Below are 16346 nucleotides of genomic sequence, written 5' to 3'. Positions count from 1 at the left end.
CCTTATGAGCAATGTCTCTTATCAATGCATAGTAATAAAAACAGATTCTACTCTCTCTCGCTCTCCTTTTTTGCAACGTAGGGGATGGAAGCTAGGCACTTGCACAAACGAGAGAAATGCCTGCCTCTGAGCAACACCTCATCCAGAACAGACCATCTTTACATCGCATCTTTAAGCTTCACCTGCTCCAGTGAGAGCTGGGTCAGCTTCCCAGGCAGGGCCATGCTGACCCAGGCCATGCTTCCCAGGCAGGGCCATGCTGACCCAGGCTGTACCTGAAGGTGCACACAGCAAGCGAGGGCCTGGCCCAGCCGCTCACCTGCAGGTGAAGGATCTTGGACTCGTTGTTTCGGAGCATCTCCTTCTGCCTCTCAATCTCGATCTCAAAGCTGCAGATCTGGTTGTGCAGGCTTTGGATGCTCTTGTTTTTCTCAACACTTTCATTCTGCAGCAGGGAAACCTGAGGAAAAATCCTTCAATTAATTTAACAAAAAGTGGTTTGGTGTTAATTAACAATAATGATAGTAATTAAACTTTCACAATATAAGCTTTCTACTGGCATCTTAAAAGGAGCCCAGGAGAAAAATCCCTCTACACAAAAAGGGGAATTCTGGAGAGCTAGCAGGGAGCCCTGTGAGCCATTTCTGGCTCTCCTGCAGCTGAGGGAGGTCTGGGGCAGGGGCAACTGAATGTCGGAACAAGGAGCTGGTTTTGAAAGCGCTTACTGTAAACAAAGCTTACAGCAGTGTAGATTCTAACTTTTGGCCAGGACACATAATAAAAACTAGTTTTATATTTTATCCAGCTCACAGAAGGTATATCTGAAACACGGTCCTTACAGAGTCACATTTGCTCTAACACAATGGACTTGATATTTTCTGTTTTATTCTTTCTATTTGATATGAAATCACAATAAAAAGCTAGTCCCTGAAGGACATCACTAACTGAACAGGGCAGGCACAGCAAGACAGACACTGCCTGTTCCCACAACTGGAACCCAACAGCTGAGCCTAGAAGCAGAGGTAGGGGCCGTGGGACTTGGGAGGCACGGGAGCCACTGCCACATCACAGTTCCAGTTAAAGAACTCTTCCTGAGACCCCCCTGGTCAGCACAGTGACAACTGTCAACAACGTAATCAGCACACCGAGCTGCTGAGAACAGATGTGAAATGTTCACACCACGGAGACAGCGAAGCATCTCAGGCCTTTCAACAAACTAGCTTTTAAAACCATTTCCTAACATATGCACCTCCATGAAGATAGACAGTCTCTATCGACAGATCTTTAAAACCCAATCATGGCCCAATGAATATGATCTCACACCCTGCAAGACCCCTGCCCAGTAATGCTACATCCCCAAACACAAGGAGCGTGGCTGGACTGAGGTTGCACAGACACGTAATCTCACCCTTGGGCCCACTCAAAGACAGACAGAGCTCACACCCAGAGAGACCCTGATACAAAAACTCAGTAGAGTGAGCCAGATGTGACGACATGCCACCTTTAGTCCCATTAATTGGGAGGCAGATGTGAGTGGATCTCTGAATTCAAGTCTACAAAGTGAATTTCTGGACAACCAGTGCTACACAGAGAGAAACCCTGTCTGGAAAAAGCAAAACCCAACCAACCAACCAACCAACCAACCAACCAAAACCTACCAAACCAATAAAATAGAAAGAAAACAAACAGAGCAGACCAAACTTGCATGTCTCATAGGCCTTGAACTTGCTCTGTAGTTAAATATGACCCTGAACTTCTGACCTTCTATCCGTCTACCTCCCTAGGGCTGGAATTACAGGCATGTGCTGCACCACCTGGGTAAAACTAAGTAAAAGGAAGAGCCTTTGAGACAAGGTCCCTCTGTGTAGCCTTGTGTTCTAGAACTCCATCCGTAGACCTACCTGCCTCAGCTTCCCAAGTGCTGGGGTTAAAAAGGTGTGTGTCACCACCGCACAGCTCTTGGCAGTCTTTGGCAGTCTTTTTTTTTATCCTTTATCAGTTTTTTTTTTTTTTTTTTTTTTTTTAGTTTTTCAAGACAGGGTTTCTCTGTGTAGCCTTGGCTGTCCTGGAACTCACTCTGTACACCAGGCTGGCCTCGAACTCAGAAATCCTCCTGCCTCTGCCTCCCAAGTGCTGGGATTACAGGCGTGCGCCACCACGACCAGCCTGCTACAAGTTTTTAATCAATGTATACTGAATGTAAATGAGCCACAATGAGTGTGAGCCCACAACTATTTTTTGTTTCGCCTTTCTCTCATGGAAACACGTTCCTGCAGTGGGGTGACCACCACAGAACAAGTGCCTGAGCCAGGTGCACTCTGACTGGAAGAACCTGGTTCTCAGGGAGGAGGGGCTGTTGACAGTGGTGCTGTCTATGAAGCCAGTACAGCTGCCAAGAGAACCAACTGCAAGCAACTGGGAGAAGAAGGCAAAGGCTTCCTATCTGGGTCTCACAAAAGACATAGCTGTAGATCATGCGACACTAGTAACCAGACTTACAGGGACTGGCAAACTTGCTTTGTGAGGAACCGGCCAGTATTTGGGGTTAAGTGGTCCAGCCCACCAGTCTCTATGCTATTAGTGCCAAGGCAACCAGAGGCAATTAATTCACCTGTGGGTGGCCACTGTTCACAAAACCATGGAGCTGAGGACCAGAGGATGGAAGTTGGGACAATCTTTGTTCTGGATAAGTGCTAAGATAACCCACAAAGAAAAGGAAAGAAAGAAAGAAAGAGGGCCATTGCATGCCACTTGGTAGCTGAACAGGAGCAAACACTTCTACACAGAAGCCTAAGATTCCAGAAAAGAACTAACGCTTCACAATGACCCTTTCATTTAAAAACCACGGATAATTACAAAACAGATTTACTCTATAAATAGTCTGAAGCATTATAAACCTGACAGAAGCCAGGAGCCCCCAGCCTACCTTCTTCTCCAGGGAGTTGCTCCACTCCTTCAGCAGGTTCACGTGCTGTACCGCGGAGCTGGCCTCATGGGCCTTGATCTGCTGGTTTGTACCCTGCAAGAGCAACAGTGGGGGACTCTAAACCAGTCACGCCACTCAAAGAACAGGAAACCTAGCACACAGCTCTAGACGGAGCCACACAGGAAGGGTTTGTGCATGTGCAGGGATCCCAGGGCCCTCACCCAAGGCCTTCCTGGGCTGCAGTGCGGGGAGCTCACCAAGAGCTGACCTCAAGCTCACGCTTCTCACCTTGCTTCACACTTACAAAACCACGGAATTAAATCTGAAACCTAACGTGTTCCTTTACACATCATTTTCATGAAGATATACAAAGAGAATGTTCTGGAACCTGAAGCTGCAGCCAGTTGCTGCTACAGCGGTCCAGTGAGCTATGATACAGCACTGTAACCAAAAAGGCACCGCCTCAGCAGGCTGAGTGTGCTGAGAAATTTACATACAAAACATAAATAATCTACAGAGTACATAAGATGCAGACCATTCAAGCCAAGAGCAAGCACATTAAGTAGTACTTTGCATATTCAAGGAAACAATTAGAACGAGAATATAATTTGTTTTGATACCAGAAAATTAAGAAATCAGAGAAAGCGTTTTCATGATCTCCAAAACACATACTCTGTACATAGTCTGTCTCTATCTATGCTGATCTGAGCGCGGCTCCGCATCAGCATACATACGCGCACACACACAGGATGGATGGAACCACGCACAACACAACAGGGAGGTGCAGGCGCCTCCTGGACTAACATCAGCAAGGGAGGACCTCACCACGCTCACTCTCTGCGTCTCCTCAGTAAAAGATACGACAGTGAGGTTCACTGTTTCTGTACCGACTCCATAACAACACACCGTCGATACATAAAACTAAACATACAATACTTTCTGTGTGACGTATTTTGCCTTTTGGTAGATAAATATTAGGATATATATATTTGAATAAAAACTCAATCTTGACTCCCTAGAAATTCTCAGGTACAATTAAAAAAAAATAGAAAACCAGATACAGGTTTGTGAGGATAACGCCATTTCCCGAGAAGCAGGCTTTCTGCAGACTTGCTCAGTCAAATCCACCCCTGGCAGGGGTCAGGGTCAGCACACACGTGTAAGCAAAGCATTATGGACACCCATGTGTGATTCTCTTTCACTAAGGTCTGACAAATGATGTCAAAGCTCCATCTAGTTTACAGTCACTGATACTTGGTAATGATACAGTTAAAGCAGCCACAGACTCCAGCAGGTGTCACTGCGCTGGTTCTTACTGTCGCAGGCGCTGTCAGCAGGGCACCCACGCTGTTCGCCTGAGTCTTAGAACACCCTGGCCTGACAAGTGAGCCCCGCACCAGCTGCACGCATGTGGCCTTTTGCACTCATGCAGCAGGTGTTATGATTTCATGAGGAAGACTAAAAGAGCGAGAACTCAAATGCTGAAATATTATGAGAACTTGCTTCAATGGCAGATGTCAGTAACTGGGAAGGACAAATGTTGGATACTGACCTGAAAAACGCAGCCATAGCGCTTAAAACTACAGGTGCTGGGGGCATTGACACACTCGGACAAGTGTGCACTCAACTGCAACGGGAAAAAGACATGAGTTGTGACACAAACGTTTGCATGAAAATGTTCAAACATATCAGGGCACAGAGAGCATCCAGGCTGTGCTGTCAAGAAGGCTGTTTATCAGCTACAGGTGTGTACACGTCATCTGCTCGCTGGACTTCAGGCAGTAAAATACAGTTTTATCACAAGTAAGCACGTATACACACCAATATACATAAATACATTTACTGCAACAGTTCTTAAACTTCCAATTTTCATAGAATGAATTATTCAAACTGTGACATGCCGTCTGAAGTGCCAGAGTTAAAAAAGGGAAAAAAGAAAAAGAGAAAAACAGAATGCACATTTAAAGACTATTAACAAAAACTGTATGAAACACAAAAAAATCAGAAAGCATTTGGGATACAACTGAGTCACACACCTACTATACAGTACACAAAAATAAACCCATTTCCAAAGCAAGCTCACATACAGACGCTAGTAATCCTTGAGCTGGCTGGAGGGCGTCTCTTTTCATTGAGGAGCCTTTTTCCTGCATATTCAAAAGCTCACAAGCACTTCAGAGACTTCTGTAGCAAGTCTAACAACAGGAATCTTATGCTGTCTCAACTGACAGAGGGAAAATCAGGAGTGCCTAGAAAAATCTAAGCTATCTTGAGAGAAAACCGCTTCTTATTTAGTTCCAGGATGCCCCAAGCAAGCGACAAGGGAACTGAAAAGACACATCCTAAAGACACACTGTGTCCGCCTGGGCTTGTGTCGCTGTGGGTGGAATGCACTTCTCGAGCCTGATGCTTCTCACAGCTCAGACTGCATCATCTGTGCAGATGTGGGAGGGTACGGGTTTGTAGTTTAGGAATCTTGCTCAGTCTACCAGAACCAGGGCGGTTGTTCTCTCTGCTTGGTGTTTAGGAATGAGGCAGACAGGGACCCATTTCCCCTCTGCTCACTGACCCTTCTACACAGCTGAGGAGAAAGGCGACCTGGAAAAGGGTCCTGAGGCCCCACCATAACCAGCCATATGGCAACGTTATCAAGGCAGTTGTATAGATCAGCATCCCAGCATCCTCGTCAGTTTCCCTGAATCCAGCCAGGATGCCCTGGGCTGGACTTGCAGGAAGCACCCAGAGGCCCCACAGGCAGGTCAGCACAGACTCCTGGTCACAGTTGGTTTAAACCTTTAGAGTTTAACAGTCTCTCAGGGCCACTGTTACAATTTCAGACATGACCAGCTAAGACTTCTAATGCTAAACCAGGTCACACTGCTCTGACATGCATTTCCACAGTAAACTCACTGCCTTACCCTTTCCTAACCTGGCTTTATTATCAGTGGATTGGGAGCCCTAGAGAGCATACAGAAGCTTCAGAACAGAGCACATCAGTGCACAGCTCAACAGCTGTCTCCTTTCACTAAAACCAAGAAACATGCAGTCTAAAATTTCATTTTCAAATAAAAGTAACTTGGAGGCAAATTTTCATCTTATTTAGGAGCTCTGAGCAGACAGAAGTGAAGTAAGGGTTATAAGTTCTGGGAGTCACCTCAGGAGTTAGACCTGCACCTGCAGAAGGATCTCCTACTGTCCCAGGAGGGTCATTCACTTGTTCCCCCTCAGGGCCACCCTGGGGCACATTGGAGTCCTGTCCTGGGAGACTGTACCTAAGACAGCAGGGTCCTCACTGTCTCCTCCTAGATGGGGCCCACACTGGCCCTTCTGTTCCATACGAAACATCTCAGGCTCCCTTCCTGTAACTGCCCTGGAGGATGCCCAGGCTGCTAGAGAAGACTCGAGTGACCAGGCTCCAAAGATCAGAGCAACCATGGGGTTCAACCACGTAGTGGCTCACAACCATCTGTAATGGGATCCAATGATGCCCTCTTCTGGTGGGTCTGAAGACAGCTACAGGGAACTCATTTAAATAAGATATATAAATCTTAAAAAAAAAAGTTGGGAATCCCTGGAATTTCTCACATGAATCCATCCATATAGACAGATCAAATGAGAGCAATGATAAACATCTACCCTTTTACAGGAGTCCCTGGGCAGGCTGCAGTGTGTAGTCACTGGGGCTCCTCACATGTGCCCTTAAGGATGCTCACACACAGACACCTACGCTCAGCACCTCTTTTCCACCTAGCCTGCCTGCCCGCCCTGGAGGTCAAAATTGTCCTAGAAGGTCTGAATACATTCTTCTGAGACAATATTATTGAAATCCATTATTTTGTAGATTTAAAAACAGTGCTTCAGAAACCCCTGAGAGTACCACCTTCCATGTGTAGATAAAGTATTCACATCTTTCTAATTCTTAGGATTTTCAACCCTGAACCTTTTGTAGCTTTTTGTTCGTCTGACTTCCACAGACTCCCTGTCAGTTTTGTCTGCCCTGGTACACACATTACCACAGTCAATCACGAAGTCTCTAGATGCCCGTAACTCAGAAGAATGGAGCCTATAGCACACGGGACCACTGTCACAGTGCTCCTGATTGGGCCTTACCTCACTCCTTAGAAGAGTCTGAACGCTGCACTTGTGAGGGCAGGATACCACCACACAGGGACAATCTGTGTCTTCATGTTTCTACAAAGAAAAAGGGAATATGGCAACTCTGGAACACCAAAGCCCGTCCTGGTGGCTGCCCGTCAGCTCTCCCACATGGAGACAAAGGAAGCCTGTCCAGAGCATGAGAGTCAGGAGCCTTGAGACGTCAGGGCACGACCTACTCACAAGGAACTAGTAAACAATGCTGCTGGTGGCATCTGACCACAGATCAAGGGCGTATGGACAATTTGGGGTTGGTCAAATGCCCATGTTCAATGTGGAGTCTGAACAAGACACCCCTTTAACACGAGGAAATGGCACAGTTTCTTGGATTCTGTCCTGAAATCTTATCAAGATTATCTTTAGTACACAAGTATGGATACAGTTTGGTCTAGGCCTACTGCATTGGTGTGATTCTTAGCTCTGTAGAAGACAGACAGGGACTGGTAATCTCAATGCCAGGGGCACCTGGCAATGTACAGTCCCTGGGGCTCCACAGACAAAGCAAGGGCAAGAGCCCTGTCCAGGACCCAAGAAAGCGGCAGGAGACCCACAATGGAGGCAAAGACAGGAGTGCAGCACAGCAGCATCGCTGGTGCGGGGCGTTCAGCAGTCCTCCCTCCAGGGCCCCGGGGCCCTTTCAAGTCTCAGCAGGTTGTCTAGTTCCTGGGGCCTTCAGTGACATTTGTCTTCAGGTGTATAAATGGACGATGACACTTGCTCCAGCCTCAGTCTAACGAGGCAGGTACAAAGCCAAGACAGTGGCCACACAAGGGAAGTGTTTAACAGAGAGCACTGACCTGTGAGGGTACCAGGCTCAATCTCATTGAAATCTTGAAGGCCTGGGCTTTCTAGGTATGCAGCCTGCATCTGCAGAGCAGGTCTCAGAGTCTCCAAGAGTACCTGGTGAGCAAGTCCACCACCATTCTCTACTGACTGGACAGGGAGAGCCTAATCATAGGCCTCTCTCAGGGGACAGCCTGCACCAGGACCCCATCATGGGGGGTTTAACATGGATCCAGAGTTTCTAAGTACCACAAAGTCAAGGCATTCTGTATGTTTCAGTGGAAAAACCCTAGTAATGTGCCTTGCTTCTCTGATACCTACCACATCTGTAAACCAAGTGTGAGCAGACCACCCTCCCAAGAGCCAAGGCCACAAGGCCACAGAGCAGCATGGGACTCTGAAACATGGCAGAGGCATCACAGGGACTCTGCCGGCTCCTGGAACCCACACTCACCCACCCTCGTTCTCTGGCTGGACACTCGCCTGTTGACTCATCAACATCGGCAGAGTAGAAGGAGAAGCCCAGGATGGCACTGGAGGAGATAAGGTGAGCAGGGCGGGGAGGGGAGGGTAGGGTAGGACAGGCTAGGAGGTCAACGCCAGTATCTTCATATGTACTTCTGCACACATGAGAGTATCCGGAAGAAGGTTTTAAGAGCATCAAAGGATGCACATCTTTAAGATAGATTTTGATGAATTGTTGCCAAATTTCCCTCCAATAACCTGACCCCAGTCTGGAATCCCATTATCGCCAGAAAGCATAGTCCTGCATTTTATCAATTCTACCACACTCTCTAATCTAGGACAGCCTAATGGGAAGATACAATGTGGGATCCTGCAGCTCAGAGATTGTGAATTACCAATCATGAACATTTCTTTTCACTGAACTGCCTGCCCAGGGCTTCTACCTAGGAAAGTGATTGCTAGTGTCCTCCCAGAACACTGTCCATGCCCATTCAGAACATCTGCATGGACCTACCAGGCCTGGGTCTTTGTAGCTGTCGTGAATTAAGACAAGGCCCTATGTCTCATGACTGGCATTCTTAGAGAGGCAAGGACTTGGGCTCCCACCACTTAGTCACCTAAACACAGAGCGAGAGTAGGAGTGCCGTAGCCGCTAGCCAAGGGTCAGTGGCAACCGAGAGAGCCTAGGGAGGGAGAAAAGCATTCTCTCAGGGCTGCTGCTGGCAACATGGCCCGGCCAACCGCTTGGTGTCTGATTCTACTTTCTTTTAATTTATTTTATTTACTTAGTGTATAAGTGTTTTCCTTGTATGTGTGGCTGTGCACCACATGTGTGCCAGGTATCTCTGAAAGTCACAAGAGGGAGGTGCATATTACCATAACCTGCCACATATTACCATAACCTGCCACATATTACCATAACCTGCCACGTGATATTTAGCAACTCTGTACTGTAACAGCCAAAGGAAAGGATGCGCCATTGAAAACACAAACCAAAACCCAGGCAACGCATGCGTATGGTGTGCGCCTTTAATCCCAGCACCTGGGAAATGCAGGCAGCTCTCAGTGGGTCAGCCTGATGTACACAGCAAGTTCTAGGGCAGCTGGGTTACATGAGACTCTGCCTCAAACAAAGCGCAACAAAAGCGTGATACATTTCGTAGTGGTCTGAAGGCAGACTGGTTACCTAGAAGTGTAGCTTTGCCTCTGCAGTCCTGGACTGGAGGTGCACACTCAAGCCTGGCACCAACACAGATTTGATCGCACACGTATGCACATGATCAGCGTTTTCCACTCACTTCAAGCTTACCCATCAAGTAACCACTAAAGCACTGCAAGACTCTGCATTTCTGTCTCCAACTAAAGGTTTCATCACACGTCTACCTATGCCTAACACAAGAGTTTCACGTGGCTTGTTCTCAGACTTTATTAAAATATGACTTGCTACAAGAATTGTATGCAGTTTGGTCTTGCACTAGACACTGTCAGTAATGTACTGCCAGCTGGCAATGCAGTGTGCGTTACAGGTCCTAAGCTATGTACTGTATGACACATTTCATAGCTGAGAGGTTAAGTATGTTAGAGCTAAAAAAAAAAAAAAGAAAGAAAGATTTGGGGATGTAATCCTGGCACTAAACAGAAGAAGAGGCCCAGAGCAAGTCCCAGAACCTTCCTAGTTCTGTTAAGAAGTGAGTGTGCACTGCTCTGCCAGTGACAGGACTGTGAGCGTCACTGAGTGGGGAACGTGCCATGATGTGAGACGTGCACAGTAGCTAGAACCACTGCCGGGCTACAGACTCACAGCTTACAGGCAGAGTGCTTGCCTAGTCCAGCATGCTCAGTGCTCTGGCTTCAGTCCTCGGTATGGGTGTCTGGGTGTGAGGGACTAAAAACCAGAGGGGAACACAATCCAGGCAGGTAGCGGTGGCACACACCAGGAGGTGATGGCAGGAAGATCCGGAGGTCATAGACATCCCAGTGAACTTAAGACCAGCCTGGGCTATTTATTAATTTATATATTTTTTACAAGAGCCTATTTCAAAACAGAATGAAAACAAATGGCTGTCATGGTGCCACATGCTGTGCCCCAGCTGCTTAGGGTCCAAAGGCAGGATGCCAAATTTAAAGCTAGCTTGGCTGAACTGGTGATTTCAAGGACAATCGGACCCTGTCTTAACATAAGAACAATTAAAAAGTGACCTGTGAGCACCGTCCTGAGCTCAATCCTTAGTAAGGCAAACACAGCGAAAGTGGAAACAAAAGCACCCTAGCGATACCTCAGAGCTGCCTGCAGCCCGCTTCCCTCGAGAAGGGCCCGACATTACAAGGAGCAGCCATTTCTGAGGGAACTTCAGGTCTCAGACTGCCTTCCCATCCAACTTCCTTTCCTCCAATCTGTGGCTGCCAATTAAAAACCCTAATGAGTTAAGCCCCGCCTCTTCTCTCACTTTCCCTATCACCCGGACTGACCTCCTTATTGCTGTTTTGTACACATTACGGTCACAGGTCTTTCCACACTACAGAAATCCAACTGTGTGCCTGGTTCTCCTTCCTCAGGCTGCAGACTGAGGATAACATCAAGTTATTGCCTTTGTCGTGAACACGTGGTTAACCATGCGCCCTCCTGACTCTTACAGTCTTGCCTGGTGATCAGGGGTGGCAATTTACGTGGTATTTAACTGACATGTTTTCAGTTCCTTCTCAAATAAAAATTAATTACTTGATTCTACTCTGCAAATAAGTGCTTTCTGCAAGGAGCAGGGCACATTTCTGACAGCAGAACACTAACACGAATGCCTGAACAGCACTCATTTCCTGAGTGTCTCACTCACCACACTGCTCACTGCTCACTGCTCAACTACGACACATTCTAACGCTATTTCCCAAAGGGGAAGACACTGTCCTTAAAAGCTCTCAGTAACTGGGAATGTCTATGGTATTCTATAAGAAAAGTATTTTCAGGTAACTTGAGGCCCAGCCTCAGGCACATCTGGTTGGGAGGGAGTCCTGAGATGGTAGAGTGGAACATACCTCAGCTCACAGGGTGGGGACTCTCCTACACGGTGGCCATGACATGTTCCAAGACAGACACCAGAAACTCAGCCAGGGCTCTTGTGCCCTAGCTACAGAGCCCCCCTGCTGATGACCTCTGCACTTTTATCAAGAGAGGTCCCTAACTGCTCAGCCTCTCAGCAATACCTAGCCAGGACTCCCAGCTCTCCTAACACTTCCTAAGTCCCCTCTTAGCAACCTGCAAGCAGTCCATGTCCTGGAACATCACGGCACACAGTAGATACACAACCAATGTTTACTCAGTGAACGACTGTTTTAAAATCGCTCCTCTGCCCTCAGTCTTCCACACAGACGTGGTGATCCACCACATGCACAGAGCAGACTGCGCCAAACAACGAGGCAGGAGAGCATTCCCAGCCTGCCTCTCTCCACCACGGACAGCTGCCTCTGCCCGCAGGAGCCACGCGCCTGCTGCGAGTGATGGTGGGTCACACAGCTGTGAGAAGACAGGCGCTCCATCACAATCTGAGGCTATTCTTTGGAACAAGTTACAAATTCTACCTTTTTTGAATCACCATTCTTGATTTTTTTTTGACATCTCAAATGAGCCAATCAAGGCAATGGAAAATGTTAATCATATAAATCAAAACAGGCAAAACAAATACAGCTTTCCTCTGAAATAGAGTTAGATGAAAATTGCTATTCAGCCCTCTCCCCCTTTCTGCCCGAGAGAAGCGTCATCTCCGTCATCTCGGCAGAAGTGCACCTGACTGAGCCGAGGATGGGGACAGGCAGCAACGCACCTGCAGTTTGATCATGGGCACTTGGCTCTTGCAGTGACTGCACGTGGCCTCGCGGTATTTACAGGCCTTTTCCACGTGATCCCGCAAGTCTTTTCTCAGTACTTTTTCTTTGCAGTCGGCACGCAGACAGGGAAGTTCCTCAAACTGACATTCATTTTTTAGGTGCACCTGTAGAAGAAAGCAACGTCTTAGCTGGCAGAAATGTAAGTGTGAAATGGCAGACTGTACCTGCTTTGTACTGAGGTCTGCAGAACACTGTGACCTTGCTCTTGGGACAGTTCTGGGCAACAGAGAGGCAAGCGCAGAGACATAGGCTCACTGTGTCCTCAGCACAAGAGCAAGGGATCATGGACTGCCTCTCTGTTCCCATACCTGGGGTGGCAGGTCTCTGGAAACAACGATTCTAGCAAGATATGGCTATGCAGACCTGTAATCCTAGCAGAATAGGCTGAGACAGGGGGATGCTGAGTTCCAGGCCATCCTGAACTATGTCAAAAAGTGTACACACACAGACACATACACACAGAGAGACACACAGACACACAAACCCTTTATGCTAATTCAATCATCCATTCTAAATAAAGTATACAAATAAAAAAACCTTAAGTTTTAGCCAGGTGGTGGTGGCGCACGTCATTAATCCCAGCACTTGGGAGGCAGAGGCAGGCGGATTTCTGAGTTTGAGGCCAGCCTGGTCTAAGAAGTGAGTTCTAGGACAGCCAGGGCTACACAGAGAAACCCGGTCTCGGAAAAAAAAAAAAAAAAAAAAAAAAAACAACCCAAATCCTTAAGTTTTATGGCGTTTCAGGGTAGGGATAAAGTTCTAAAGTGTCTTGGAAAAATAAAAACCCATACCCTGCACGGTGCTGCTTTAAAGGGTAAACACAGCACTACGGTGCACACATGCTACATCTCCCTGGCAGGCAGGCAGCTGGTGAGGTGAGGCAGTGGCCCTCTGAACAGAGACACCCTGGTGCTGTTTGGTGCTTACCAGCAGATGTCCCAGAGTCAGCTGCTCCGCACAACCTCTGCCTTCATTCCGACAGTAGACCTGAAGGGCCAGAATCTCTCTCTTGCAGCAATTATCCTTAAACACCTGAATTGAAAAGTAGTTAGAGGATTAATACTTCCTGATCTTCACATGTTGCAATTTTGGACAAGGCTAAACCACTCTAAAGATCCTAAGAGCAACTCTTAAGTGGGCCTCAGAAAGCATTAAGGACCATTTTAATTTCCATAAGTAGAATGAAGGAGCTGGCCCCACTAAGAGACACCATTTAACTCACATAGCCTTAACCTCTATCTTTTATTAGGTAAGCAAATGACAGTTGGGGTGAAGACATTTTTGAGCACATGGCCTCTGGACAAGGTAGGCCTGAGTTGCCAGCCAACAAGGAGCAGATGGCCCTGGCGTGCACCTCTCACCACAGGACTTGGCAACACGCTGGCTCCTTGATGCGCTATACAGAATGCTGCTTAGAGAATCAGACCGATAGCTGTGGACATGATGTCTTAGAACGCTGTGCGAAACAGTTTTGGTTTCCTCTTAGTGCAAGTTCTTACCAAAGACTTTTTCTTTTTAATTTCCCTTTTCCCTTGCACTGGAGATGGACTCCCAGGGCCTTGAGCATGCTAGGGCAACATTCCACCACTGAGCCACATCTCAGTCCAAAGGAAGCTGTAAATAAATGCTATGAGGATGAGCTGGGACTGAACTATTCTCCTCAAAATGAATACCTGCTTGTCTTTAATTTTATTTCCCCTTAGAAAACAAGCAATCTGTCTCTAACAACGGCCTATGGCCTCTTAGTCCTCGGGCATTTTTGAGATACTCCCACCTATCAAAACTTAGTCCTTCCTAAATGTCCAGGCAGAGACAGAACAAATGGCTGATAAGCTTTAAAAACAGAGACTCCTCAGTCAGTAAAGTGCGTGCTATGCAAGCATGAAGATCTGAGCTTTGGTGCTGCCGCCTACATACAAGTCACGGGTGGTGGTATGCACCTGTAATCCCTGGGGGGGGGGGGTTGCACCTGTAACCCCTGGGGGGGGGGTTGCACCTGTAACCCCTGGGGGGATGGTATGCACCTGTAATCCCTGGGGGTGGGAGGGTCTGCAGCTTACTGGCAGCTAGTCTATCCAATCAGCAAGCCCCAGGGTCAGTGACAGACCCTGTTTCAAACTTAAGATGGAAGCTGGTATCATAGTATTTGCCTTTAGACCCAGCGCTCAGAAAGCAAAGGCAGAAGAATGACTGTGAGTCTGAGTTTGAGGACAGCCTGGAATGAGCCCGAGATACTTTAAAAGGTACCTGAGCTTGTAGCTTTACCTTCTTTCTCTCCGTCACACTTGTCAATTCATGAGAACAAGGAAGGCACACTGCCATTTAAGAAAAGGCTAGGGGCTGGTGAGATGGCTCAGTGGGTAAGAGCACCCAACTGTTCTTCCGAAGGTCCAGAGTTCAAATCCCAGCAAACCACATGGTGGCTCACAACCATCCGTAATGAGACCTGACTCCCTCTTCTGGAAGACAGCTACAGTGCACTTACATATAATAAAAAAATAAATAAATAAGAAAAGGCTGTGACCTACTTCTTGTGACAAGTGACTGAGGTCTTCGGCAGCAGTTTGATAAGACAAAGCTTGAGGGCTGGCTGACTCCCCGCTCCTACCCAGAACAAGTTCCATCAGAGGTCATTCTTCCTAGCGCCCAGGGGTCAGGGCCTGTGGCCAGCAGCCTCACCTGGGCTGCCCTGACCAGCAAGTCCAGCACTTGAAAATACTTTTGACAGGAAACCCCAGAGCAAGATTCTTAGTGTGGAATTTAATAGCTTACACTTAAAAATTGTTAGGTTCATTAATCAAAATATTGGAATCACACGCATTTTTATTGATATTTAAGTCCTTGAGAATGAGCTGTTTCAAGCTACAAATGTACCTGGAAGGGCTTAGCAGTCTGTGAGTGGCCGTGTGCCAGAGAAAAGGGGAGGGATCAGGTTCTTCTGGAAAAAGGTAGGGTCCCCTCAGTGGTCCCCACTCTAAGTTTGCCAATGCTGACAGCCATGTGGGCACACAGCAGCTGATCTCATTCATTGCTTACACACTTCAAGACACTGGTAAGGGGGAGCAAGAACACATTTAAACAGCCTCCCACTGGCATGTCTGAGGTAAAAGCTAGTGTCTCCAAGTTGAGTATAAGCTGTATGAGACAGAAAACTACAAGATGGCAGCGATTCTGCCACAACAGGCACCTCAGCACTTCTCACAGCTCCGGACAGACTCCGAATAGGACTTCCCACGGCATGAACAGGTCAGACTGAGACTGTTAAGGCTAGAGGACAGTAGAGGCCAGTGCGCCTTGCAGGAGGCACAGCTGAAGCTGTGTTTGGCTCCTCCTCCACACCCAGTCTGCCCGGGTGCTCACACAGCACGTGCTGGGCCGTGGAGCCTGCTGCACCACTGACAAAACTGCAAGTCAGTGTTCTGGAACATGCTGCAATCCTAGGAGCTGAGGCGGAGGGCTGCCGTGAGCTTCAGGCCAGCCTGGGCAACATAGGAAACTCTAATCTCAAAAATCAAAACAAAGGGGGGAAAACCAAGGGACTTGCTACGTGTGGAGGCAGAGATCTCTGGGATTTCAAGGCCAGCCAGAGCTGCACAGTAAAACTCTATCTCAAGCAAACCAACCAACCCCGAGGGACTGGAGATGTATGTCAGTTAGTGGTGTGCTTACCTAGCACACCGAAGCCCTGAGAAAGACCCTCAGCACTGCGGAAACTAGATGTGGGAGCGCACACCTGCGATCCTGGGCCTTGGGAGACGGAGAAGGAAGGACCTCCGTTACTAAGTGAGTTCAAGGCTAGCCTGACCTAGACTCCCACCCTCACCTCCCCACGGAAGTAATAACTGTTTTTGAGAAAAGGTCTCAATTATATAGCCCTGGCCGTCCTGGATCTTGCTATGAGGACCAGGCTGGCCTCCAATTCCCAGAGATCCACCTGCCTCTGCCTCCTGAGTACTGGGATTAAAGGTGTACAACACCATACCCAGCTTAATTTTTAAAAGTAAAACAAAACTGAACTTCAATGCATTGTACAAAAGCTATGGGAAACCAAGGTGGCCCGGAGGGTAAAGCACTTTCCGTGCAAACCTGGCAACCTGCATTTGATCCCTAGACCCCACTTAAGGGAAGAAGGACAGAA

General features: G+C 47.7%; 1 protein-coding gene across 9 annotated transcripts in view; it reads right to left on the bottom strand.

Annotated features, from left to right (window-relative positions):
* Window positions 1-16346, bottom strand: part of Traf3 (TNF receptor-associated factor 3) — a 100835-nt gene that overhangs the window by 11473 nt on the left and 73016 nt on the right. For 6 of the 9 annotated variants that reach the window (XM_006515801.3, XM_006515798.3, NM_011632.3 and 3 more), the window contains 6 exons: window positions 13136-13240; window positions 12145-12312; window positions 7037-7117; window positions 4479-4553; window positions 2927-3019; window positions 320-460 (listed from right to left, as the gene is read on the bottom strand). In XM_006515801.3, the coding sequence (XP_006515864.1) occupies window positions 320-460; window positions 2927-3019; window positions 4479-4553; window positions 7037-7117; window positions 12145-12312; window positions 13136-13240 (663 nt within the window). The remainder of the gene's footprint in view (window positions 1-319; window positions 461-2926; window positions 3020-4478; window positions 4554-7036; window positions 7118-12144; window positions 12313-13135; window positions 13241-16346) is intronic. The other 3 variants (XM_006515802.3, NM_001364364.1, NM_001286122.1) reach the window with 1 other exon arrangement.

The sequence above is a fragment of the Mus musculus genome, chromosome 12 (assembly GCF_000001635.26).
Source record: "Mus musculus strain C57BL/6J chromosome 12, GRCm38.p6 C57BL/6J".
Classification (NCBI taxonomy): domain Eukaryota; kingdom Metazoa; phylum Chordata; class Mammalia; order Rodentia; family Muridae; genus Mus; species Mus musculus.
The sequence above is the reverse complement of the archived record's forward strand: the minus strand, read 5'-3'. Positions and strand labels throughout refer to the sequence as shown.